The sequence below is a fragment of the Balaenoptera ricei genome, chromosome 1 (genome assembly GCF_028023285.1).
Source record: "Balaenoptera ricei isolate mBalRic1 chromosome 1, mBalRic1.hap2, whole genome shotgun sequence".
Lineage (NCBI taxonomy): Eukaryota > Metazoa > Chordata > Mammalia > Artiodactyla > Balaenopteridae > Balaenoptera > Balaenoptera ricei.
The window spans coordinates 5734170-5759328 of NC_082639.1; the positions used below are offsets into that span (position 1 = coordinate 5734170).

Genomic DNA, 25159 nt, shown 5'->3' on the forward strand with positions numbered 1-25159 from the left:
CATTCATCCAACCAATACTTAAGATTTCTGATGTACCAGGCACCGGAGAGGGGCGGAGTTCTACATGGCACCTTCCATTTCGGAGGAGTCGAGACACAAATAAAAAGAGCCTTCCGAAGGTGTTTTTTAAAGGCCTTCTCTACACCTTCCTTTCCCAAAATAATGTCTTTTACAGACATTTGTCTTCCTCCAGTTGCTAAGTGAATCTTTAACTTTAGGAAGACCAGGGAAATGTTTTAAGTTTCACTCTCAGAACTCCGCTTCTGAAAACCGGGTTTGATCTTTCCAGGGCTGCTACACTGCCGGGTCCTCAGAGCCCCTCACTTAAGAGTCCGCGGGAGCGAGAGCAAGAAGGTCGTTAAGAAAAACGGAACGACGGGAACCCGAGAAGACGCAGGGAAATCGCTGGGACGTCTGCCCAGCGTGGTCCCGATCCACCCGCAGCGCTGCGCCGCTCTCCCCGACTCTGGAGCTGGGGTAGCCGCGGCCGCTCACGTGGAGACCGCGCAGGCCCCGCCCACACCACCGCCCGGGGCCCGCCCCCTCATGACTGGCGGCTCCAGCGCCCTATCACTGCCGCGCTCGCTCCAGCGGTCCCCGGGGCCCATCCCCCGGGGCCGGGAGCGGGGCGGGGACTGGAGCCTCCTCAGGGCCCCTCCGCCCCCTCCCTACGTGCCAGCCGGCCGGGATTGGCCGAGCGCCGTCCTCAGGCCGACCCCCGGCGTTACGTAACGAGCTCCGGGACCTTTGCCCCGCTCACTCGTCTCCGCTTATGTAACCGGGGCGCCCCTGCGCGGGTCCCGCCCCCAGGCCAATAGGGTCCCGCAGAGCCGGCAGCGGCAGCCAATCGCGCGACCCGGGGGCGGGACCGCGTCACGTGGTGCGCGGGGGGCGCGGCTCCCGCTACCGTCCGGCACGCGGCGGGCCTCGAGACTGCGTGGGGCCCGGTCAGCTGGGAGAGCGGCGGCGCGCGGGTCCGCGGGAGGCGGCGGCGGCGGCGGCGGCGACGGCGGCGGCGGGTGAGGGCTCGGCCCGGGCGGGGAGGCTTCGGGGCCCGCCGGGCGCGGTCGCCCCGAGCCTGCCCTGCGCTGTGGGAACTTTGTGCTTCAAGTTGCCCCTTGCCGGGTCCGGGTCCTGGGTGCACGCCGACTCTCGGGGCGGTCGGGGCCGGGATCCCCTCGGGGCTGCCCAGCCCACGAGCCACAGCCGAGCTTCCAGCATCAGATTGTGTTTCTCTTGACACTTGTCACCTTTGTTTCCACAGTCCCCCTCCAGGGTGGGCCTCCCGTGAGCGGAGACGTCCAAGATTGCAGGGAAATACTGGGGAGAAAAGTGCCGCCGGAGGAGCAGAAAGAGTACCTCTACTTGCCGGCTTGTGATGACTGACATTTTCTCTGAGACGATGGCCTGGACCAAAATGAGAAGTACATTTCCGTCGCCGATCGCAAAGTAGCAAAGTAGCAGGCGACAGGCTGAGGACTGCCGGGCGAACGATGGATCCCTGTGAAGATCTAGAAGTGTCCGGTGGTAAATCTCAGGACTCTAGGGGGGGCCAGCCTCATGAACTTGAAGGACCACAGGCCAGCGGTCCTGAGGCGCTGGGGAAGGACTCTGCTGAGATGTGGAGCCGGAAATACCAGCTGCGGAGCAAATACGTGCAGACCAGCAACAGGTGAAATAACCTGATGTGTTTGTCGTTCTCTGCTGGGGTAGTAGAGGGGAAAGGCGGGCTTACATCTTTTTATATTTTGTTTGTAAGCCTAGGAAAAAGTTTAAGGAGACTCAGACAAGTTAGAATGAAATACCCTGGAGAAACTGAAGGAAATTAACCAAAAGGTAAAAAGTGGTTGAGGAATTTAGCTGACTCTAGGCTGAAGTGGGAATGGGAGAGTGGAAAATGCTTGATGTTTACCAATTTCTTTGCCTGGGATTCTCCACCTGTAAAAAAAAAAAAAAAGAAAGTGGTAGATAATAAATCTGTGAACTAAATGAGCTGATCCACGTTAAGCGCTTAGAAAGCGGGCCCGGCATGAAATACGCTGTTCAGTAAAAGTTGACTTATTATCATCGAAAGTGTGAATTTAGAATCTTTTTTATCTTACAGTGAACCGCAAGATCAAAACAGAGTTTCCAAAGACCTTATAACGGTTGTCCAAGAAATGAAAAAATACTTCCCGTCAGAGAGACAGAGTAAACCAAGCACCCTGGATGCTCTCAACTATGCCCTTCGCTGCGTACACAGCGTGCAAGGTAAACGGGCTGGAGAGGGAATACAGTCGCGCACGGACCCCACTGCTCGTAAACAGCAGTCAGGCCAGGGCAGTTGTCGGCCTGGTTTTAGGCACAGAAATGTTTTGAGCTTTTTACGGTGCTTTATGTGAGATGTGCAAATCTACACTGATGGCATTAGCATCTTCGTTTTTCACATGAGCACTCGGAGAACCTTATTTGTGTCATAGCTTAGTAACTGTGCAGTATTTTGCTGATTTGTTTCGGGAGAGTAGAGCTCGGCATAAGCACATTTTGAAGATTCACTTTTTCAAAGAATATTGTCTTCTATGACTGTTAGGGGAAAAATACACTTGATTAAATACATTTACATTTCCCTGCCATAGACATACTTTTAAAATTCAGTCATGATATATAAGGAATTTACCAAATTAAAAACGAGTGGTTGTAAACATTTTTTTTCTTTTTATGACTTTTCAGACTTCTTCTCAAGGGATTTTAAAAATGCATATTCTGTAGCACAAACCTCTGTGGCTTCAGAGATGGTATATAGTTCCTGAATCCTGGAGTAATGTTTCTGCCATACAGATTTCCTGTGTGTGTATTTGGAATTTTTGGTTTCAGTACCTTGTTTTGGTACCTTCAGTGTGTCTCATTCCTTGTGATCTGGAACATGCAGAATTCATAAAATTCAAAATCTCAAGTTTGTACAACTATCAGTATCTTAGGTGAAAGAAGAAAATGATCTGGTTTCAAGGAAAACATGCTGAGGTGTCCTCATCCTAAAAAACAAGCCTGCTTTTATACTGATAAAAAATGATTTCCTAAAGATACTGTTGTCACTGGACTACCTATTTATTTTCCTGTGTTTCTTAGCAAACAGTGAGTTTTTCCAGATTCTCAATCACAATGGAGCACCTCAAGCAGACGTGACCATGTACAGTCTTGAGGAGCTGGCCACTATTGCTTCAGAGCACACGTCCAAAAACACAGTAAGAATTCACAAATTTTGCCATATCAACCTGGGTGATTTTTCCTAACGATCTTATCTAGATGTAGATTTTTTAAAATAATAACTGAGCATTTCAGTAACCACAATTTGAGGTCAAGCATAGGAGAAAACTGCTAAAGAGGCCTTGTGGAGTTTCTCCTGCCCCTGCCAGAGAAAACATCTAAAAACAGGAAGCAGCACATAAGTCGTAGCTGGCTTTGCTTCGGTCATGAGGTGCCTCTCTCTCCTTAGCATCCCCGAGTTCTCTCACATGAAGAAAAAGATAACACTGCAGAGTGATTTCCTGCATCTTATTCTAATCTCCGAATTGTTAATTTCTATTTATATCATTCTTAGTTCCAATACCTACTACTTCAAGTTGTAACAACTGGATTTTATAGAACAGGTGAGTTGAGATGCTGTCATTTTTTGTTAAATTTTGGAAGAGATATTTAGTATATCTTTTTTGAATCTCTTCATGTTGACAGAATAATTGAGCCTCATGTTTTGCTGATATGATGGAGATTACTTAATTTATGTGTAGACCTCAACATAATTGTAACTTAAAGATTTTATAATATTGGAGCATGAGCTATCCCTAATGTTACAGTGCTTATTTTACTAACTGATGTGTTTATAATACTGTAGTAGGTGCTATGGAGATTTAAGGGAAAAAAAGTTTAAGGAAAACATTTTCCCTTTAAGATCTTCAAAGTAAATCTAGAGAGGAAAACATATGCCACTTGCTAGCAGGTACAAACAGTGGCCGATTATAAATAAGTTATGTTTATGTCTAATGGAACACATTAGAGAAATGATTCTTATGTAATGAGGTTTGTCAAAGACAACATCTTGGAGCAAGTGAATCTTGAGCTTGGTCTTGAAGCCTGGAATATGCATGGGTGAAGAGAAGACAGTCCTTCCAGGTACAGTTTGCAAAGGAGAGGGAATCAGAAGTGTATACAGTGTATACACTGTGTTTAGTCGGTGTAGAATGAGCTGGTGCATTGTTTGGCAGAACTTAAACCTTCAGAAGGAACAGTGCAGGTTTTACAGCGATTTGTTGCCTTTGCAGGGGTGTGTGTGTGTGTGTGTGTGTGTGTGTGTGTGTGTGTGTGTGTGTGTTTTAAGCTATTGATCATGGTAGACGTCTAGACGAAATTTATTCAGGGAATATTGCCAGTATGTATCTCAATATTGTGCATTTATTTTAAATATTTTTCGTAGGATACCTTTGTGGCAGTTTTTTCATTTCTGTCTGGAAGGTTAGTGCACGTTTCTGAACAGGCTCCTTCGATCCTGCATTGTAAGAAAGAGTTCTTAGAGTCCTCTCATTTCGTTGAACTGCTTGCCCCTCAAGACGTGAGGGTGTTCTACACACACACTGCCCACGCTCAGCTTCCTTTCTGGAACAACTGGACCCAAAGAGGTAATGGGACCAATATTCAGATGTTTATCTTGCCTGGTAAAGATCAGTTTCATTCTTCCAGAAATAGTACACAAATGAATGCATTATTCAGAACATGCAAATATATAGTTTTTCTTATTTCTTCATTTTAAAAGTCAGAATGTGATGAAAATAGCATTTTAAATGCTGCTAATAACATAAAGATCCAATAAATTTGTTTTCATTTAATCAAGTTAGTTTCACAGACTATATGCTATAGATATGGTGTGTTACAGCATAATGTATAGCAGGTTAATTGCTACAAAGTGTCTGTTGTTAATAAAATTAAATGTTTTTCCTCTTATACTGACTTCATTATTTCTCTGCTTTGCTCTGGAGGTAAGCTTCTCAAAGTTAGATCCCTTTCCAGTTTTTCTTCTCCCTAAAAGTTATGAATCTCATCATTTTGTTTTCCTTCTGAAAGACTGCTTTTCCTGAACTGGGGGTGGGGAGTGGGTTCCCACTCACAGTTTTCTTTGTGTTATTCAATCCCATGTAATCTTTCATTCATTCATTCATTCTTTTTTAAAAAATATTTATTTATTTATTTGGTTGTGCCGGGTCTTTGTTGCAGCAGGCGGGCTCCTTAATTGCAGCTCTCCAGCTCCTTAGCTGCAGCAGGTGGGCTCCTTAGTTGTGGCTTGAGGGCTCCTTAGTTGTGGCTCACGGGCTCCTTAGTTGAGGCATATGAACTCTTAGTTGTGGCATGCGTGTGGGATCTAGTTCCCTGACCAGGGATCGAACCTGGACCCCCTGTGTTGGGAGGGCAGAGTCTTCACCACTGCACCACCAGGGAAGTCCCATTCATTCTTTCTTAAGTCACCCTTTATTCCCTATTTCATATTTTTTGTGAAATGTCTCTTAAAGAACTTAGTAAAGATCAACTTTCTTTTTGATCCCAAACCCTTTTCTCTCATTTTTAAAAAATTTTTATTGTTTTTATTATGGTAAAAAACACATTCACAAAATTTACCATAGTAACCATTTTCAAGTGTACAGTTCAGTAGCGTTAAGTACATTCACAGTGTTGTGAAACAGATCCTCAGAACTTCATCCTGCAAATCTAGAGCTCTGTACTCATTCTGGTTTTTAATCCAGTTCTCAGTCCAGTGAAGACCAGTGTTATAGCCTTCTTTTTTCAATCACAGACCCTTGCCCCATTCTCTTTGCACGTTTTACATAAGCTTCAGAAAAGACACCTGTCACCCTTGCTTTCTTCCAGCTCCCTCTCTCCTTTTCCCATCATTCAAAAACACTGATTTCATTTTTCTTCCTCTTTCTGAAACACGTGTTTTCAATCTTTAATTGTCCACGTTTGTTTCTCTGCTTTTGTTAATCGTTTATTCATTCCGTAGACATTATACAGCAGTCCCTGTGGGCCAGGAACCGTTCTAGGTGCTAAGGTACAACAGTGAACAGAACAGACATGTGGTACCGTTCACCAGGTCTTTCCCAGTTTCCCTTCAGTATTGCCCTGTAGTCTCTGTCTGATCGTTTCACTTGTTTGTTTTTGGCTGTGCTGCAAGGCTTGCGGGATCTTAGTTCCCCGACCAGGCATCAGACCCACACGCCTGCAGTGGAAGCGTGGAGTCCCAACCACTGGACCACCAGGGAATTCCCTGATCTTTTCACTTTCTTATCTTTGCTAATTACTTAATGGTATTTCCCCTACTTGTAAAAAACATAATAGTCCCTGAAATTGTTGTCTCTTGGACCTAAACATTTACTTGCTCCATAAAGATGATGTCCATTTAGTTTACTTCTCACACGATACTTTCGCTTTAGGAACCCCAAGGATGCACACCCTCCTTGAGGGCCGTTGTTTAGCGCCACACCATTTCTGGGCTGGGCTCATGTTACCCCTTTCTGCCCCTTCCTTTGAACTCATAGAACATTAAGAGGACACGGGAAGCTCTAAACACAGCAGTTGCCAGCTTTGGCCCTGTGTTAGAGCACATTTCCACTTAGGCTTGTTGTACAGACCTCTGAGAAGGATCTGACCCCTGTTTCTTTGGAACACACTTCCAGAAACAAGAATTCGCACGTTCCAGCCCAGGTGTGGAAGTGACAGCGGATCCCCATCTACTGTTTTTGAGATCCCGTAGGCTGGCTCTCTGTGTTACAGGACTCCTGGCGGGGGTGGGGGGCAGTTGAATTCAGGTGCCTGATACAATGTATAAGTAGTGTAAGCGAGTTCACCTTACAGCTGAGTTGCAGTATTTTTTTATGTGCAAAGAATGTTAAGCTCAGAATCTGAAGGTCAAAGAATGTTAAGCTCAGAATCTGAAGGTCTGAGTTTCAAATTGCATTCTGTCCCTTCGTGAACCTTGGAGGCCACTTGGCTTCTCACTGTAAAATGAGAATCGTAGTTTCTGACGTGCCTGTTAATACGGGGTTTCTGTGAGAGCCCAGCAGGCTGTAGGTTGGGGAAGGCTTGGAGATATTTGGAGCATCCGCAGCATAAAGGCTCATCTTAACTGCTGTCACCTATTGAACAGTTACTATTTGCCAGGGACCCTTCTCTTTGCTTTCGTGGATTAACTGAGTTAATCTTCACAAAGACCTTGTGAGGTGTAGGTACTGTCATTCTCCCCGGTAGACAGACACAGTAACTGTATTAGTTTGGGTTTGCCCAGAAATGGGACACTTACTGGGGGAGGGCGTGGAAGGTGGCGAGAGGAGTCCTCAGCCCGCATCGCCGGCCTCGCTGGAAGGAGCAAGGCTGGGGGAGGGTTGGGGAGCAGGAGCCTTGGGCTGCAGCGCAGTTCAGAGAGCACCTGGGCCAGGCAGCCACAGGGGTCCATCCACGGTCACGCGCTGGAGGAGCCCGGCGTCTCCATGGAATGGTCCTGCCTTGCTGCCTGCTCTGTGTACGGGCACGGGCCGGGGGCAGCCCGCGGGAAGCAGGGCTCAGGCAACAGTCAGGTCCCTCAGAGTCAGCAACTGTGCCCTTTCTTAGCTGCCATGGTCACAGAGATGCCAAGGTCACACTGCCTGCAAGTATAGAGCCGGCCTTCACCTTGGCAGTGTGAATCCAGAGCCCATCTGAACCCACGGCTGCTGGGACTGCGCCTTAAAGCAGGAGAACTGTCCTCAGACAAAGGCGAGCGTTTGAAGGTGTCACCTAGGGATGGTTCCCACCCACGAGAATCAGCTCAGAAAATCAAGGATATTTTTGAAAAATCTTTATCTTGACTTAATTCCTCCATAGAAACTCCAGAAACAGTTTCTATGTTAAGATGATAGCATATCTTAGAGTAATTAATTTCTTTAGCTTACTTTGTCAAGTTCTTTCTGTTATTTCTCACAGACATTCTGTAAGAACTTCTGGCTTCAGAATTCTGGGCCTGTAACTTTCATAGTTTCACGAATTACAGTAGTTTGGTCACTGGTCCCTTTACTTTTAAACTGGAGGGCTTTTTTTTAATTGTGAACATTTTTCTTGATCACTCAAAAGCCCATTTTCTTATTCTTCCTATGATCCTTTCCTGAGGAGTACAAACACCTGGACCATGTTCAGTATTTTGGTTCTTCAGAATCCTCGTTGTAGATTCTCCTTCAGTGTATATTTTTTTAAAAACATCTCCTTGGTTGTAAACATTTCCTTGGTTTCTATAACTGAAAACTTTTCACTCCAGTGAACAGATGCCCAAAAGATATATATTCAGGGAGTTCTACCAGACGAAATAAAGTAATCAACAAACACTTGGAAATAAGTTCAGTTTCCTAAGATGGGCAAATTTAAACGTTTCTGAATTACCACCTCACACATCAATAAAATAAATGCGAAGTCAATAAAATTGAAGCAAAACCTTTGGCATGAGGGGTGTGAGAAATTGTTATTAATGACACTGAATTGGTACCATCTGCTGGAGCTAAGTTTGCCAATATATGATGAGAGTCATGAAATGATATCATCTAATCTAGGAACACAGCTCTGGGGAATTTGTCCAAGGAAAGAAATGTATATATCCTCTACCTGAAAGCTCTAAGTAATCTGAATTCCCAGTTTTTGAGACATGTCCAAACTATTACAGCGGAATAGAATATTACCAGCGAAATAATTGTGTCGCAGGATGATTACGTTGACATTTGAAGCAGTGAGTCCGGGCAGGAGTAGAAATGCAGACAGGACTGCAGGGGGAGACAGGGAGAGGCCTCGGTCAGGTGCTCTCAGGGTCTCACCTGAGGGTTACTGTTCAACACGAAAAAGCCCTGGGAAAATACTGGATGGAACTAGATCTTAGTGAGGGAGGAGAGTCCTATTTTAATCAAGAGTAGCTCTGTCTCTGAAAAGAGTCTCCCGTTTGTGTAGTGACAGTTTGAGGAGGAGCCGCGTGGGGGTGGGACACTGACACGTGTGTTTGTTTCCAGCAGCCTCATACTATGAATTCGCTCCGGTGAAATCCTTTTTCTGCAGGATCCGGTGAGTATGGGAGCTCCTGGAGGCCAGGAACGGTGGAGTGGGCTCTGGTTTTATTTTATTTTTTATTTATTTATTTTTAATTTTTTTTTTTTTTATTGACTGTATAGTTGATTTACAATGTTTCAGCTGTACAGCAAAGTGGTTCAGTTATATGTGTGTGTGTGTGTGTATATATATATATACACATATATATATATATGTATATTCTTTTTCAGATTCTTTTCCATTATTGGTTATTACAAGATATTAAATATAGTTCCCTGTGCTATAAAGTAGGTCCTTGTTTATCTGTTTTATATATAGTAGTCCTTATCTGTTAATCCCAAATTCCAAATTTATCCCTCTGATTTTATTTGGCACTTATTTTGATTCTTTATTCAGCTAGGTCTGTTGTGGATACAAAAGACAAGACTTGGTTCTTGCTGCAATAAGTTTGTATTTTGATTGAGGAGAAGATACATGTACTTATGAGAAAAGTAGATAATAATGCAATAGGGGAAGAGACCAGAAAGATCATTCTTAACCCAGGGGCATGTGAGAGTTACTGGACATTAAATATACTTTCAGATGACAGTTTTTTTGGGCTCTTCTGTTTTTGTTTGGTTTTTGTTTTTCAGTCACATTTAAACTTAATTTTTGAAATTTTGAACAACCTGAAAGAAAGCAAGATAGGTATATTTATGAGGACTTAAAAGGTTCAGTGACAGTGAACTAGAAGAAAAGAGATCAAAATTTTAATAGTAGTTGATTTCTGGTAGGATTTATTAGTGATTTTTTTTTTCTCTTCCAAATTTACTGTGATATGTTAATGTTACTTTCAAAGTAAAAAGAAAAAATGGTTTTAAATGACGTTACGATCACCAACAATAGTATTGAGGTTACTAAATGCTCTTGATATTTGGGGAAGAGAAATCCTTGTAATGGATCATTCAGACACTCCACGGAACTGAGGGGGACTCACGCTAATAGTATTCGAATGCTTGGGGAGGGATAACCTGGAAAGGTGTGCGTGTGTGGGGAGGGCCATGTCGGTTCTTTCTGTCACTCGCAGGTGAGTTGTTGTTTATGAAGATCTGAGAGCAGTGCCTGCCGCATAGTAAGCGCTGTTATGTGTTTGTTATGTTGGTAGATATTTTCAGGTGCCTTTCCTGAGCCAGGCACTGTTACGGGTGCTGGGATCAAAACAAAGTTCTGCCCTCATGGACCTTAGGTTCTGTAGGGGAGAGACCAATAATAAACAGCTGTCTAAATGTACACGTGTTGGCTGTGATAAGTTGTATGTAGAACAGAAAAGCAGAGTAAGGGGGTTCTGGGCAGTGGTTGCTGGTGTGCTCAGGGTGGTCAAGAAAATCTTCTCTAATGAGAAGCCTGAATGGGGCCAGAGGCCTGAAGGAGGTGAGGGAGCAAGTCGTACGTGTGTCTGAGAGAAGAGCGTTCCAGGCCAGTGCAAAGGCCCTGGGGCAGAGCACACCCAGCCTGTGGGTGGTGGGAGGGGGGAGGGGGGAAGAAGATGAGGAAGCAAGGCCCAGACCATAGGGCGTTTTGACTTCTGAATGAAATGTTTTATTTAGGGTAGCCACTTAATTATTTTTAAAACTTTGGGAATTTTCAAAATAATATAAAAGTAGAGAAAAATAGTACAATGAACTGACATGCACTGATCATTCAGCATTAATAACTTTAAGCTCGTGGCCAGTCCTGTGTTGTCTGTGCCATCACCTCGGTCCCCCCACCCCCCATCTCATTATTTTGAAGCAAATCTGAGCTCTCTCGTCATTTCCTCCATCACTGTTTTAGAATCTCATCCTAAAGAGAAGGTTCTCATCGTGCCCCGAGGTGCTGCCATTGTCCCTCTGTGGCCGGCGGGAGCCGCCAGTTAGCTAGGCTAGCTCCTGGCCTGGTGACAGTCCCCAGTGGTTTTGACAGCTTCCTTGATTTCAGATTTGCCGTCCCAGGCTCAACCTAGACGGTTCCTGCCCCAGACCTGGGTCCATCATTTCTTCAGTATCCCCCATTCCTTGTGCCAGGAAACAGCATTGCTCACCTGGAGGCCAGATCTGGGTGGGTGGTTGTTGCCATACGGTTTGTTGCTTCAGGACTGTTCAGTGGGTAGGGATAGGGCATTTTCATGTCTTAGAAGGAAATGTCATTGATCATGGAAGGCTCACGTCGGGTGCCGTGCAGAAGGTCCTGTGCTGGGGTGGGAGGTTGGAGCGGGCGGGACGGGGCATGGCGCTGATGCGATGCAGCTGGGAGATGGCGGGTCCTGGACCAGGCGGTGGAGGTGGACGTGGAGACACTTTCGATCTTCTGGGTATTTCTGTAGGGGAGACCTACCAGCATATACTGGTGGGTTAGTTTCGGGTGCGAGATAGAAAGAGTAGTCAGGTGACGTGGGAGTCTTGGCTCGAGGTGCCGTGTATTGGGGAGGAGGAAACTGTAGGACAAGCAGCTGCCTGGAGAGCAGAGGGGAGAACGTGTGCCTTAGTTTTAGGTGAGCGTGCAATGTCGAGTAGAAATCTGCCTCGTGATGTTGACGAGGCGTTGGTCCAGGAGCCTGGGGTTCAGGGGAGGAGGCCGGGCTAGAGACAGATGTGCAGCTCATCGGCGTGTAGGTGGCATTGAGAAGCTCAGGATGGGATGAGCCTGGAGAAAGCACTCACAGAAATGGGAGGGGAGCCACTAGCACAAGTACAGATGCTCGCAGGTGAGTGTCAGGAGAAGGCGCACTTCTGAGCGGTGACCTAGGAAGCAGGGTCACGGCTGAGAGTGGAGGAGTGACAGGAGATGCTGGAGTTAGAGGAGAGAAGAGAGAGGGAGGGGGGCGGGAGCGAGAGTGCGGGTGGGGCCAGAGACCCCCGAACATCCGCGCTCGCGATGGTCGGCGAGGCGAGGTGTGACGGGCAGAAACGGGGGAGCGTGAAGTGCAGGTTGGGGCGTTCGGGCAGCTCCAGGCGGAAACGCCGTCCAGGCAGCCAGGCGATGAAACAGGACGGACACCTGTGTGCTTGCTGCAGCCCCCTCGCCCCCGGGAGCCTCCTGAGAGGGAGCGAGCAGCCTCCGTGCCGGTTGGCCGAGAGGGTCCAGCCCCGCCATCTCCCTGTAGCTAGGCGCCGTGGCTGATGCTGAGCCGCACACCAGGCCTGCGCCGGGCAGCGGAGCGGCTGAAGCGGTGGGACTGAATCAGTCGTTTGAACGAGGGCGTAGGAAGGGCTGACGGAGGGCTGGCTTGGGGGCACGATCCCAGGGGACCTTGTTTCCCGCCATGTGGTACTTGGTTTAGACACACGAGGCAAGACAGGTGGCTGTGCCTGCCCCTCTTCCCAGCAGGAGCAGAAAGTCACGCTGAAATTAGGGAGCGGTTCACACTCACCTTGGTGAGCCGGCTCTCCAGAAAGCCTCCTACTCGTCCAATAACAAACGAGTATCACTGCCCGTGGCTATTGAAAATTTAAACTAACGTTTCCCTCCTTTTAAAAATAAATATGTTTTGGACTTCCCTGGTGGCGCAGTGGTTAAGAATCCGCCTGCCAGTGCAGGGGACACGGGCTCGAGCCCTGCTCCGGGAAGATCCCACATGCCACGGAGCAACTAAGCCCGTGAGCCACAACTACTGAGCCCACGTGCCACAACTACTGAAGCCCGCACGCCTAGAGCCCGTGCTCCGCAACAAGAGAAGCCACTGCAATGAGAAGCCCGCGCACTGCAACAAAGAGTAGCCCCCACTCCCTGCAACGAGAGAAAGCCCGCGCGCAGCAACGAAGACCCAACGCAGCCAAAAATAAATAAATAAATATGTCTAAACATTTTAGATTCGGACATGTCTCCCTTGGAAATTTGCAACAAAACATTTTCCCCGGCCTTGTTTCACCTGGACTAAGTGAACAGGTCAGTACCGGCACTGAACCGTTTTTCTTCTCTTCAGTGGAGGTGAAGCCCGGGAGCTGGGGCAGCCTTACTGCCCGTTCCGGATTATCCCCTATTTGATTCACGTGCACAGCTCGGCCCGCCCGGAGCCTGAGCCCTGCTGTCTCACGCTGGTGGAGAAGATTCATTCTGGTTACGAAGGTAGGTCAGGAGCGTCTGCGTTTAGGTCAGATGTGACGTGTCAGCACATCAGAAAGAAGCACGTGAAAGCCTGTTTACTGCAGCCACTGTCTTCAGCTTGGCCCTGAGCTGATTTTCCCTGACGTCTCTGTTTGCTGACCTTGACTTCCTGTGTGGTCATCTCCTTTAAGGACAGCATGGCCCAGGGGTCTGAGCACAGACTTGGCCACAGGTGCGCAGTCTTCTAATCCTTTCTCTACTGGGGACCATCCTGTGGCCTTTTGCTTCTGTCTTGTGTGACAGAAGAGCATTGAAATTGTTGCATACAGAGGTCATAAGAATGAATTTATATTTTTTAAGTGTTTTGAAAGCCCCCTGAGTAAAAAGTATAATTTATGTCTTCCAATGGCAGAACAACATTGCTAAATTCATATATCAATACAGACGCAGCTTCCATTTATCATTTGAAATCACAGTTGGTTCTGCTGTAATGTGACATATGCTTTCCTAAAACTTACCATCCTGTGCAAAAAAATTCACACAAACCACAGGGCTTATGGGAAAAATGAGTTTAGGGGCACAACACTCAAGTAACCATACATTAAAAATAAGAGGGGAATCTCATAAAATGGTAACACGGTGTTACACATTAAATGATGAAGAAATGCACAAGTGATACAATAAATGTGGCTCCCCACGGCAGAAAAGCCCTGCAGTTTGCTGTGGACATGGGTGTTGGAAGGGCTGCAGCTTGTGCATTACTGTGAGGAGTGAGGGGAAGGTGGACTGAAATCAGAGGGAAAGTTCCATCACCAGGTTGGATGGGCGTGGCTCAGGGCACACTGGTGAACAGAGGCCGCAGGTGGATGTTTCAGGTGTGTGCATGTTTCTTCACGTTCCTAAGTGACTCCATTCAACTGGCTGCTATTTTCTGCATTCACCTCGTGTTTCTTGAAAATGAAATTGTGCGTAAGCAAATGCGGAATTAGTGTCATGCTCAAATTGTTCCCTCGTGTATTGATCACTACGTTGTCAAAGCAGACTGTAGCAGCACTGACCGTGCCAATTTTATTACAGATTAAATGCGTCCCTATTGTACTGACGTTTCACATCCTATTTGCTTAGTTGTATTCAACCACTAAATATGATGAAACGTTTTCATCCTGAACTCTAAATGACCCCAGCTTTGACTGTTAGGTTGTGATGGGTAAGCTATTCGATGTACACAGACTTTCTGTCTGTTTAAAATTAACTTTAGTAGGCATCACGTTTTGACCTAATTAAAATGTGGTTAATAATGAAAGTTATTAGCTTTGGCTGCTCAAAGGCCAGGTCCCTAGGTGAGATTTCTGCCATGAGGTATAGAGTTTGTTCCCTCTTTAATATGTTAAGTGGATAGTTAATTAGGTATTTGCCTTTAAACCAGTCTTTCTGGTTTCCATAGCTCCTCGAATCCCAGTGGATAAAAGAATTTTTACCACAACACACACTCCCGGGTGTGTTTTTCTTGAAATAGATGAAAGGTAAGTACTTCTTTATGCCTAAAAGAAATTTGTTTCTGAAAATAAATAAAAAATATTTAAAAGTTTACATAACGTTTAACATATGTTAAACGTAACATGATAGAGCTGAATCTATTCATTTGTGCATTTGAATTTTGTTAGTTTGAAATTTGTGTTGTGTAAATTTTTTTTAATATTTATTTATTTTCCTTATGTATATTTTTTGACTGCGTCGGGTCTTAGTTGCGGCACACGGGGTCTTTGTTGAGGCACGCAGGATCTCTTCGTTGCAGCGCGCGGGCTTCTCTCTAGTTGCGGCGCGCGGGTTTTCTCTCTCTCCTTGCGGTGCTTGGGTTCCAGAGCGCGTGGGCTTTGTAGTTTGAGGCATGCAAGCTGTCTCACTGAGGTGCACGAGCTCAGGAGTTGTGGCGTGCGGGCTTAGTTGCCCCGCGGCGTGTAGGATCTTAGTTCCCGGACCAGGGCTCACACCCATGTCCCCTGCATTGGAAGGCGGATTCTTTACCACTGGACTACCAGGGAAGTCCTGTGTGGTGTAAATTTTTAATGTACATATCTTACATGTTATAGTTCTAAGATTTACACGTTATCATATTTATTTCAAAGCTTTAGGAAAGTCAGAAATTATTTTTCCATTTTGCACAAGAGGACAATGAACGTGGACCACATAGTTTTAGATGACTGTGGTCCAAATGAGACCACGGCTCTGGCCTCCAAGTCCTATTCCAGTGTTATTTCCACTAGGCAGATGCTTCCCAAACAGTTTATGATGAATTTTTATTAGCCTGAAGTGAGGAGGGAAAAGAGAAAGAAAAATAAGGCAGATTTTTTTGTGTGTAAAGAACTGTTACTTATTTTGAACTTAACGTCCTTCCTGCTTTTTTTTTGGTTATTAAAATAGTCTTTCTTATTTAAAGAGTTAGTGACAGTACATAATAGTTGTTGCTTATTGTTGTTTTTTTAATACCTTTATTTGGAAAAACAAAACACTGTTATCCTCTGTTCGTACCCTCCATTTCCCCCCGCATTTATTTAAAAATTTTACTTATTTGTGAAATCTGAAAATCTGAGAACCAACGTACCGTACCACAGATAAGCATAAGCAAAAATGTCAAAAAACCTGGCACAGTTATGATACTTATTAATTTTGGTTTTTAAAAAATTTTAACATACAGGGAATTCCCTGGCGGTCCAGTGGTTAGGATGCCACGCTTTCACTGCCAAGGGCCCAGGTTCAATCCCTGGTCGGGGAACTAAGATCCCACAAGCCGAGTGGTGTGGCCAAAAAAAAAAAAAAAAAGCTTTAAAAAAATTTTTTTAACATCTGGAAATGGGTTTATTACTGTTTAGTTACCCTGAAACTAAACAGTAATTAGTGAGATACTTTGTATAATATAATCTGTAGAAAGTCAGAAAATTCTAGCTGAAGTTATTCTGAAAACAGCTTAAGTTTATTGCATTAGAAAGTATTTGTGAATTTGTACACATAGAAAAGGTTTATGGAGTCAATTTTTTCTAAGTCATCTTGAGTGCCTGTACATCAGAATTTTCCCATGAACCTTTACCCTACAAATGGCTTTGTGACTGGTTGTCTATTTGATATCACCTTTTGAGAGACATTGTTTTTGTATAATTTTAATTATTCTGTATAAATTTGTAGCCTGCTTTATTCATTTAACATCATAAGCATTTTTCTGTTATGATGTGATCTTTGTAGACTTTTTAGAAGGCAGCGAAATGGAGGGCATCAGAGACCTCTGAGGAACTTGTTAACAATATAGACTCCCAGTCTTACCACAGAAATTCTGATTTAGTGAGCTTGCGGTGAGCCTGCAAATCTGTTTTTTAGAAGTTTCACAGGTGATTTTGATGCAATATGTCAGATGACCAACACTTCTTAGATTGTGTATCTATTTCCCCACAGCATAGGCACTTGGGTTGTTTGTAGCATTTATAAATGCTGTAATGAACATCTTTTGCATACCCTTTGTCATATTTAGAGTTTAGCTGAAAAGTACCGTTGAAAGTATATAAGGTATGAGTTACTTGGTGCGTGTGACATGCTGCCTGTGCTGTGTCTGTGCTCAGAGCAGTGCCTTTGCTGGGTTACCTACCTCAGGATCTGATTGGAACGTCCATCCTGACATACCTGCACCCGGAAGATCGTTCTCTGATGGTCGCCATACACCAAAAAGGTAAGGACCTACTTCTTTATAGGAGGACATTTTTTTTTCATGGATCTTTTTAAGTTTGTCACTTCATTTCTCACTAGAGGGTCTCACAAGCTCTAATCGTTAGAGCTTAACCTTTAACCGGGTAAGCAATGTATTGGAACTGCTGAAACAATTTTTTTTTCTATTTTGACATTCTAAAACATTTACAAATAAATGCCTTAAAAAAAGACATTTGTAATCAATATCTGTGTTAAATAAATTCTAATTTTGTCTTATTATTTTATGTAGTCTTGAAGTATGCAGGCCATCTTCCCTTTGAACATTCACCCATTAGATTTTGTTCTCAAAATGGGGATTACATAGTATTGGATTCCAGTTGGTCCAGCTTTGTGAACCCATGGAGCCGGAAGGTTTCTTTCATAATTGGTCGGCATAAAGTGCAAACGTAAGTCAATAAGTTTGCGTATTTTCTAAAAAATCTTTTTCCAAATAATATTCTTTGGCCCATTGATTCCCCTTTGAATCAACTGACACATGAACTAAACGAAGGACAGGTTTTTTTCAGTGCTTCTGGAAGACAGTTTGGCAATAAGCATCAAGGGCTTTATAAGATTTCTACCTCCTTGGCCTAACGATTCCCTTATTGGAATATTCTAAAGAAGCCGAAATACAGAAAGCCTTATAAAGAAAAGACAGATTTTGCAGCATTTTAAAATTGTAATAGCTTAAATGTCTATCATTAAGTAGATTCTGAAATATCTACTTGACATGTTATTATATTGGTCGATAAAAATTTTTACAGAGAGTATATAACATGGGAAATTGATACATTAGATGATGTAAAAAGCAGCATACAGAATTTTTTATACAGTATGATTATAATTACGTTTAAAGCACGAACACTACGAAATAGGAAAAAGAAGATTAGAAGGAAATAAAATACACATTTTGGTTATGTGTGGATAGTGGGATTTTGGGTGAAGTTTTGTTTTTTCTCCTTTTCTGAATTTTAAGGTTCTCTTTAGTGAGCATGTAAAATTTTTTATATCAGCCTTCTGCTGTCAAATTCCACTTATATGTGTCAATTTTATTAAATCTTTATTTTTTTTTTTTTTTGATGTGGACCATTTTTAAAGTCTTTGTTGAACTTGTTACAATATTGCTTCTGTTTTATGTTTTGTTTTTTTTGGCAAGGCATGTGGGATCTTAGCTCCCCGACCAGGGGTTGAACCTGCACCCCCTGTATTGGAAGGCAAAGTCTTTAACCACTGGACGGCCAGTGAAGTCCCTAAATCTTTATTTTTAATATTTAGATTCTTTCATATTTATTCTCCTGCCAGCATGGCTGACCCGAGCCTGCTTGATTGTTGTTACCTGTCCATATAACAGCCTTGCAGAATGGATCCAGAGCAACCTGGACCGCGGTTCTTGTAATCAGAGATACTCCTACTCCCTGGACTTTGTGGTCCATTTAAAATTGACCTAGAGGTTTCTCAACCGGCCCATAAGTTTCCTTTTGATGTCTGTTTCTTTTAAGAGTGGAAATTATACTTAACTCTTCAGTGTCATGCTGAGATGGAGCAACTCTGTCTTTTGTATTTTGTTATACAACTTTGTACACAGAAGCATAAAACTTGTGTGTACAGAACAGTACATCTCCCAGTAAGAGTATTTTATCACGTGTAATAGTGTGATAGAGTGATGTTTTGGCCACGGTGAGATAGGCCTCAGGTTGCTCTGACCTTGTTGTGCTCCAGGGTTTGGCCTCTCAGCAGAGCAGGTCTGCAGCTTTAATGGAAGAATCGGGCTCCTTGCCGCCCTGACTCATGAGGCTGATTTATGGTAGAAAACTAACTGGATAATTGAGGTAACGAATATGACTGCCAAGGAAGTGCTATTCATGCTGCTCAGAAAGGACTTTTTTTTCCCCAGTAGGGAGACCTCTTGGGAAATGAAAATAAAATCAGATGGTTGGGGACTTCCCTGGTGGTCCAGTGGCTTAGACTCTGCCCTCCCAATGCAGGGGGCCCGGGTTCGATCCCTGGTCCGGGAACTAGATCCCACATGCCGCAACTCAAAAAAGGTCCCGCGTGCCACAATTAAGACCCGGCACGGCCAAATAAATAAATAAATAAATATTTTTAAAAAATCAGATGGTTGCTTAGGATGAATATAGGAAACCCCAAAGCAAGTACAGTTCCTCTGATGAGACGTCCATCTGGGTGTCTGTTGACCGGTCTGAGTCCCTCCCTGTCAGTGCTAGAGGTGCATCCTAGATTCATTCTCCAAGCCATCCTTTCAGTTCTTTGATTAAAAATATATGGAATAAACCGACATATTAGTGCTCCCAATGTTTTCAGTGTTCTTTAAAATTACACCAATAATTGCATCTCAAGATCCAGGATTATGTGAGGGAAAGAGTTTAGAGGCTAGTAGGTATTAATTTCTCTCATCGAACAGTAATTATCTATTACGTTTATAAAATCATTTTAATGCATTTATTCCTTCAGTAAGTGCTTACGGGCCACCTGCTGAGTCAGGCGTTGTGCTAGGCTGAGGCTGAGGTTATAAACAGAACGGACGTTCCCTTTGCCGCCCACCGCGTATGGGAGAGCGGAAAACAGCAATGGCACTGTGACGCGCGGGCAGAGTTTTGGAAAGTGTGACAGTGAAGTAGGGAGGGGGCTGTGGGAGTGTCCGGCTCTCTTCAGGTCCTTCCCAGCAGCTCTGTGGGAAGGGAGGCTAGGTGCCGTTACCTCTGATTTTACAAAAAAAATAACAAACCCGCATCCTGTGAAACAGAGTCACTTTCCCGGCGATCACTGAGGCAGGAGGTTGCAAAGTGGAGACGGACACCACATTTCCTTCTTTACTCCTAGACCCGTTTCCTGACGTCCGCCGCAGCCAACGCGTCATGCCGAGCTTGACACCATTTGATGAAGGCGGTGAATCCTTTGAGTTCTGTAATTGGTGATTGAAAGCCCAACTTGGTTTTGTCGGAAGGGTCACCCCTGGGAACATCCGCATCTCATAGCACAAATCAGAACGTTCTGTTTCCACTCAGCCTTGCACTTGAACAGCAGCCCAGATGCCTCCGGAAGACATTCAGGCTCACAGCACTCGGGGATGCACTTTAGCCCTCAGGGACCCTTCTGTGACGTGGGGAGGAGCTAACGGAGCGTGGGAGGAGCCTGATGCCCAGCAGCGGGTGGGAGAGGGCGGGGGCAGGGGGCGGAGGACAGGAGGGGCACCTGAGACGTGCCAGTGTCAGGCTGCCGTCCAGGTGCAGCTGGCCCTCCGCGTCCCGCATCGCGGAGCCGGTACCGCCAGACCAGGCCTGGCGCCTCCCAGGGTCTGCTCTCGGGCGGGACGGGGGGCACCCGGCGGGGGGCCTGTGCCGGGGACGCGGCCTCTTCCTGACGCCTCTCGTGACCCCGCTGGCGTCCCGCCGTTCCTGCTAGGAGTGTCTGTCTTTGGGGAAGTGTTGCCGCGTGTCTGAGGTGTGAGAGGCAGCGTGCAGGACGCGTAACAGGAAAAGGAGGGAGAGCCGGCTCGGGGGTCGGGTATGTGGCTTCAGACGCGACCCGGCCGCCTGGCCACGGCAACTCGGCAAGTTTCTTCACCTCTGCCGGGTTGATTCCTACCTCCCAGGGTCGCGAGGACTCAGGAGGTGACGTGTCTGGCCCACGGCACGTCCGATGTTAGCAGCACTCGTAGGACCGAGGTGCCGAGAGGCCGGACAGTGTGGTGGCCGAGAGCGTGCGGCCTGGAGCCGGGACTCTGGGCCTCGGGAGCACCGGGCAGACGCGACAGCGGGGGACCCGAGCTGGGGTCTGGCTCAGGGAAGCGAGGAGGGGGTACCTGGTGGAGCAGCTGGCACAGCGCCCGGCACGTCGTGGGGGGTAGAAATGTCACTTATTCTTGGTGTGTGGCATAAAACAGCACTTCCCGTCACGTGGAGGGGCCTAAGTGAATGTCAGTCCCTTGTCTCTGCTGCTCTTTCTGTTGACGCGTCTGCCTCACTGTATTCCCGTGGTAGATTTCAGATGCTCTAGAATTTGGATATAAATAAGACTGAAGATTTTGTGGCAACCACATGTTCACCACGCGGGTGGGCTGCAGAATCATGTTTACTAGGTAGCTTGAGTGATTAGGTACATTAAGCATTCAATGTGTTTGCCAAACTTAAGGTCCTAAAATTTCTCATAGCCAGTAGGTTACTCAGTTCATGTTAAATTCTGAGACCAGTAGCTGTTGAAGGTATTTTAGTAGCTAGGGGGTTACCTACCACTGATTTTAAATTTATACAGATACAGTAGAATGATTACAGCTGCAGAGAAACTAAAGAAGACGGTTAATACCTCATTTGTTTCCTAGGATTTTCTCTACCTCTATGAACAGAGTTTGAGCTTCATATTTTCTATATTTGGAGTTGAAGAGCTGCTTTGTAAAAGCATAGGTTTATTGTTTGAATTTTCTATTAAAAGTCACTTTAGCCTTCATTGTACATGAACTTGAAATTGCCTGACTCCGTCTTTGACTTGGCATTTTGTAGGAGTCCACTAAATGGGGATGTCTTTGCCACCAGAATAAAGAAGATGAACAGTAATGACAAAGACATAACAGAATTACAAGAACAAATTCACAGACTTCTCTTACAGGTAAAGTGAGAGATGTTAAAAAACAAACATAATAGTCCCATAATTGTCTTTAATTTTAACATTCAGTCTTAGTAAAGTCACTTCACAGTAATGAACTGTGAGGAGAGAGAAGTCCTTACCCTCTACATTCCAGAAATTTTTGTCTTCCTCTTTTTGTTTTCAAATTAAATTTCATTAATCTTGTTTTCCTTTTTTCTGTGTTAAATACACAGGACTTTTTGTAAGAATCCAATTTAAGATGACAGAGTCATAGGAAGCAATAAGATAGAGAAGTTATTTCTAAATGAGAGAATCCTTCTTGTATTCCAGACGCGGCCAGTGTTTTGGCTTCACTATTTTTTTAAAATAATTACAGTTTTAAAGGTGGGGAGAGGGGTGGCAGGTCTCTGTATCTCTAGTCATTATGAGCCAAAGTAGGAAAAACTGCTTGTTGAAAACAAATACCAAAATGCTTTCTGCTAGAGAGTCAATCAGTAAACTTGTCAAGCATTTACTGACGGTGCCACTAAAACTGTTAGCCAGTAGTGTTCAAAATGTCTTTCATACAGTCTCTAGAGTTCATAAAGTATCTCTGAGGTTCTTGGGGAAAAGTACAGTATATGTTTAATTTGTTCTGTCTATTCCAAACTCAGCATAAAGAGCTAGAGTTTATTTTCATGTTTTGTTAAATTTATTTACTGTGGCTTTTAAAACATTTGTTGTTCTAGAAATACCCACCTAGACTAGGAAAGTAGGTTCTGCCCTTGAGAGTTACCGAGATGAGAGAGGAATATCTTTCATGTCAGCATCACCCTTCACACACCTCATTTAGGATTTCAGAAATTTTAATCTTAATTTTGTGATGACTGTAGGTAAGCTCAGAGGTAGGTAATGCTGAGTCTGTCCTCTGACGGCCACATCGCCCGGGGCCGCGACGGGCCCGTCTCTCTTGCAGCCCGTTCACGGGAGCGCATCCAGTGGCTATGGGAGCCCAGGCAGCAGCGGGTCTCAGGAGCACCGCCTCAGCACCGCGTCCTCCAGTGAGTCCAGCGGGCGCTGCGTGGAGGAGGTGCAGAAGGCACCGGTGAGCGAGCACACATGTGCCTCTGAGCACGTGTCCTTTTCTTCCTGTGTCGTTACCTGTAACGTGTCGGTGCTGGTTCTGTACCTCGACGCGTGTGGCTTCTTAGTTCTCGTCTGGAAGATCTGATCTGGTAATAGACATTCTGATCCATTTTGGTTTGGGAAAATGTCTCTAAGAAGAAAATATCACCTTTAGAAGGTGGTACTTGGGTTAATTGTGTGCTTCCTAAAAATTAGCATGTTGTGGACAGATTGCTGTAAAGCTTCACTGCTCCTCGTGTGCTGTGGTGCAGTGGGAGACTGAATTAATGCTATTACTGTGCTTTCAGTCATTCTGTCTACAGAGAACCAAAATTTAAATGTATTTCATTTATGTATCTTTTAATGCACATTTTTGTAATCTTTGAAACATTGTTTATTGTTCTTTTCCCTAAGTTGACTTTGCAGCAGGTCTATGCCAGTGTAAACAAAATCAAGAATCTAGGCCAGCAGCTGTACATCGAGTCAAGGGCCAAATCACCAAAGAAGCAAGTGATGGGGACCGGCACGGGACAGCGTGGTGGTGAGTCAGCAGGGTCGCCCGCCCCTCTCCCAGAGCCGCCCTCATGAAGCCACGACTCTGGGCTGCTGCTGTTCAGGTTTACGTGCCCAGATAACAAAAGTAACAGTACTACTACTAATAATAACAATGGCAGCAGCAAGTACTGTCCCGAAAGCTAAATGGTATTAGAATGTAGTCACAGTATACTTCTGCTAAAGAATTGACTTTTCTGCTAATTCCACCCAATTCATAGATTACCTCCATATGAGCTATCTGTAAACCAAAAGAGGTAATTTTAGAATACATTTCAGATAATAAAGTATATTAAAATGATAATCCCTCCCTTTCATTTCAAACAAATGGAGAATGTTTGTGACCTAAATTGAATGAAAAACTTGGCCTTTTTCTTGATTACATGTTTACTTTTCTCAAATATGAGGTAGGGAGCACCCCAGAGGAATTGGATCAGTCGTGATAGTTGACGTTATTTTGAGAAGCTAACCTGCGTGCATTATATAGTTCTGTATATATAAAGTTTTATAATATAGAGATCAAATTATGCTAACTTCTTAAATAACTTTCTCTTAATTTTTCTCCTTGAATGTTAATATCAATATAATTTGGGAAGTCGTTATAGATTTTGGCCACCTAAATGTCGTTGACGGTCTCTACCACTGTCAAACGTGGGTGTTCTACACAGTAGGGTGAAATTTCTTCTCTAAAGTCAATAATAATAATAGTAGCTGTACTTTTCAGGACTTGATATGATTGCCACAAGAAAAATATCAAACTGCTGCTCCTACAGGTGATATCACTGGAAGCCCGTAGGACACCCTCCAGATGCAGCAAGTCCCGTCCTTTAGTTTTTTGGGGTTTTTATTCATCTTGGCAGGAGGTTTCAAGTTCTGTTTGTTTCTTTTGCTGTAGACGTAAGGGCACAAGGTAGAAACGACAACCTTTTTTGGTCCTGTGAAACCATCAGATCTCCCCCACAAAAGAATTTATCTTAAATATCTTTCTTGTTGTATATCATTATTCCATATCCTGCCAGAGAAAATTCTTTGAGGAGATTTTAATCTAAAATTTCTAGATGTTTTCTTCATTGTCTGATCCAGTCAGTGCTACCTGCTGCTGCCTCGGCCTACGGCCTCATGTTAGTGCCACAGTCTTACATCCTGGCCTCTGGAATTTCTTCTCAGGGTAGAAATCCTTTCTAACCTCCTGCTTTATTCCGTTTCTTATCACCTGTTGTTGCATTGGTCTAGTAATACCATCAGTACTGTTGTTTTGAAGGCTATATATTTAAGCATCATCCATATTTAATCATTCAACATTTTATAAAATTTAAGCTATACCTAACTCTGTGTACTTAGGCTGCTATTTTAGAAACTGAAATTTTCTTACTACTTAGCTATGTACTATATTTGACTAATACACATAGAATGCGACTTTGGGGGGAAGTAATGCCGTTTGGAATAACTTTGGAGAACTAATGTTATTTGGGCATCTTGTTTTTATTAACAGTTTAAGACCTACAAGTTTAAAGAGCTAGTAAAAATATCTTCATTACTCTTTACTGAAGAGAAACAAGAAGGTGACTTAAAGATAGAAAACGTTGTAATTTAAATATTAGAAATTGAGTAGAGATATACACCAATGAAAAGGAAAATACTAAATGGTCATTGTATATATATATTTTATTATATACAGGGTGCTGGAGCACACAAGAACATAAGGTTTTAAGTAAGTATGTTTACCTTTCTTATAAAGGCAGGTTATGCTTTAGAATAGAATAAGAAGGGAAACTTTTAAACTTATTATGGAAAGGCAAGGAACAACAAAGAGATGTAAAGTCCCTTCCTCAGCTATACAGACCGATGCCAGCGGCCAGAGAAGTAATTGGGGAAATTAGGGAAAATTGAACATTCTGCTGCGAGGGTGATGCAAAGCCCAAGTGAAAGAAGATGATTCATACACTGAACTGACTCAGAGTGAGAGTGCTTTGGTTCCTGCTCAGGGAGAGCTGGAAAGAGCATCATTCCAAACTTATGAGGAAAAAAG

The 25159-nt window shown here is 44.4% G+C and overlaps 1 protein-coding gene across 7 annotated transcripts in view; it reads left to right on the top strand.

Moving 5' to 3' along the window:
- The first annotated feature begins 970 nt into the window (after window positions 1-970).
- PER3 (period circadian regulator 3) overlaps window positions 971-25159 on the top strand; it is a 59451-nt gene continuing 35262 nt past the window's right edge. For 6 of the 7 annotated variants that reach the window (XR_009500254.1, XR_009500250.1, XM_059910969.1 and 3 more), the window contains exons 1-13: window positions 971-1019; window positions 1265-1672; window positions 2105-2250; window positions 3106-3221; window positions 4448-4649; window positions 9042-9093; window positions 13019-13161; window positions 14585-14663; window positions 16749-16855; window positions 17123-17279; window positions 21390-21495; window positions 22430-22558; window positions 22993-23119. Coding sequence is in view for 5 of the 7 variants with exons in the window: in XM_059910969.1 (XP_059766952.1) it covers window positions 1494-1672; window positions 2105-2250; window positions 3106-3221; window positions 4448-4649; window positions 9042-9093; window positions 13019-13161; window positions 14585-14663; window positions 16749-16855; window positions 17123-17279; window positions 21390-21495; window positions 22430-22558; window positions 22993-23119 (1543 nt within the window). In the remaining 2 variants the exon portion in view is untranslated. The remainder of the gene's footprint in view (window positions 1020-1264; window positions 1673-2104; window positions 2251-3105; window positions 3222-4447; window positions 4650-9041; window positions 9094-13018; window positions 13162-14584; window positions 14664-16748; window positions 16856-17122; window positions 17280-21389; window positions 21496-22429; window positions 22559-22992; window positions 23120-25159) is intronic. The other variant, XM_059911049.1, reaches the window with a different exon arrangement.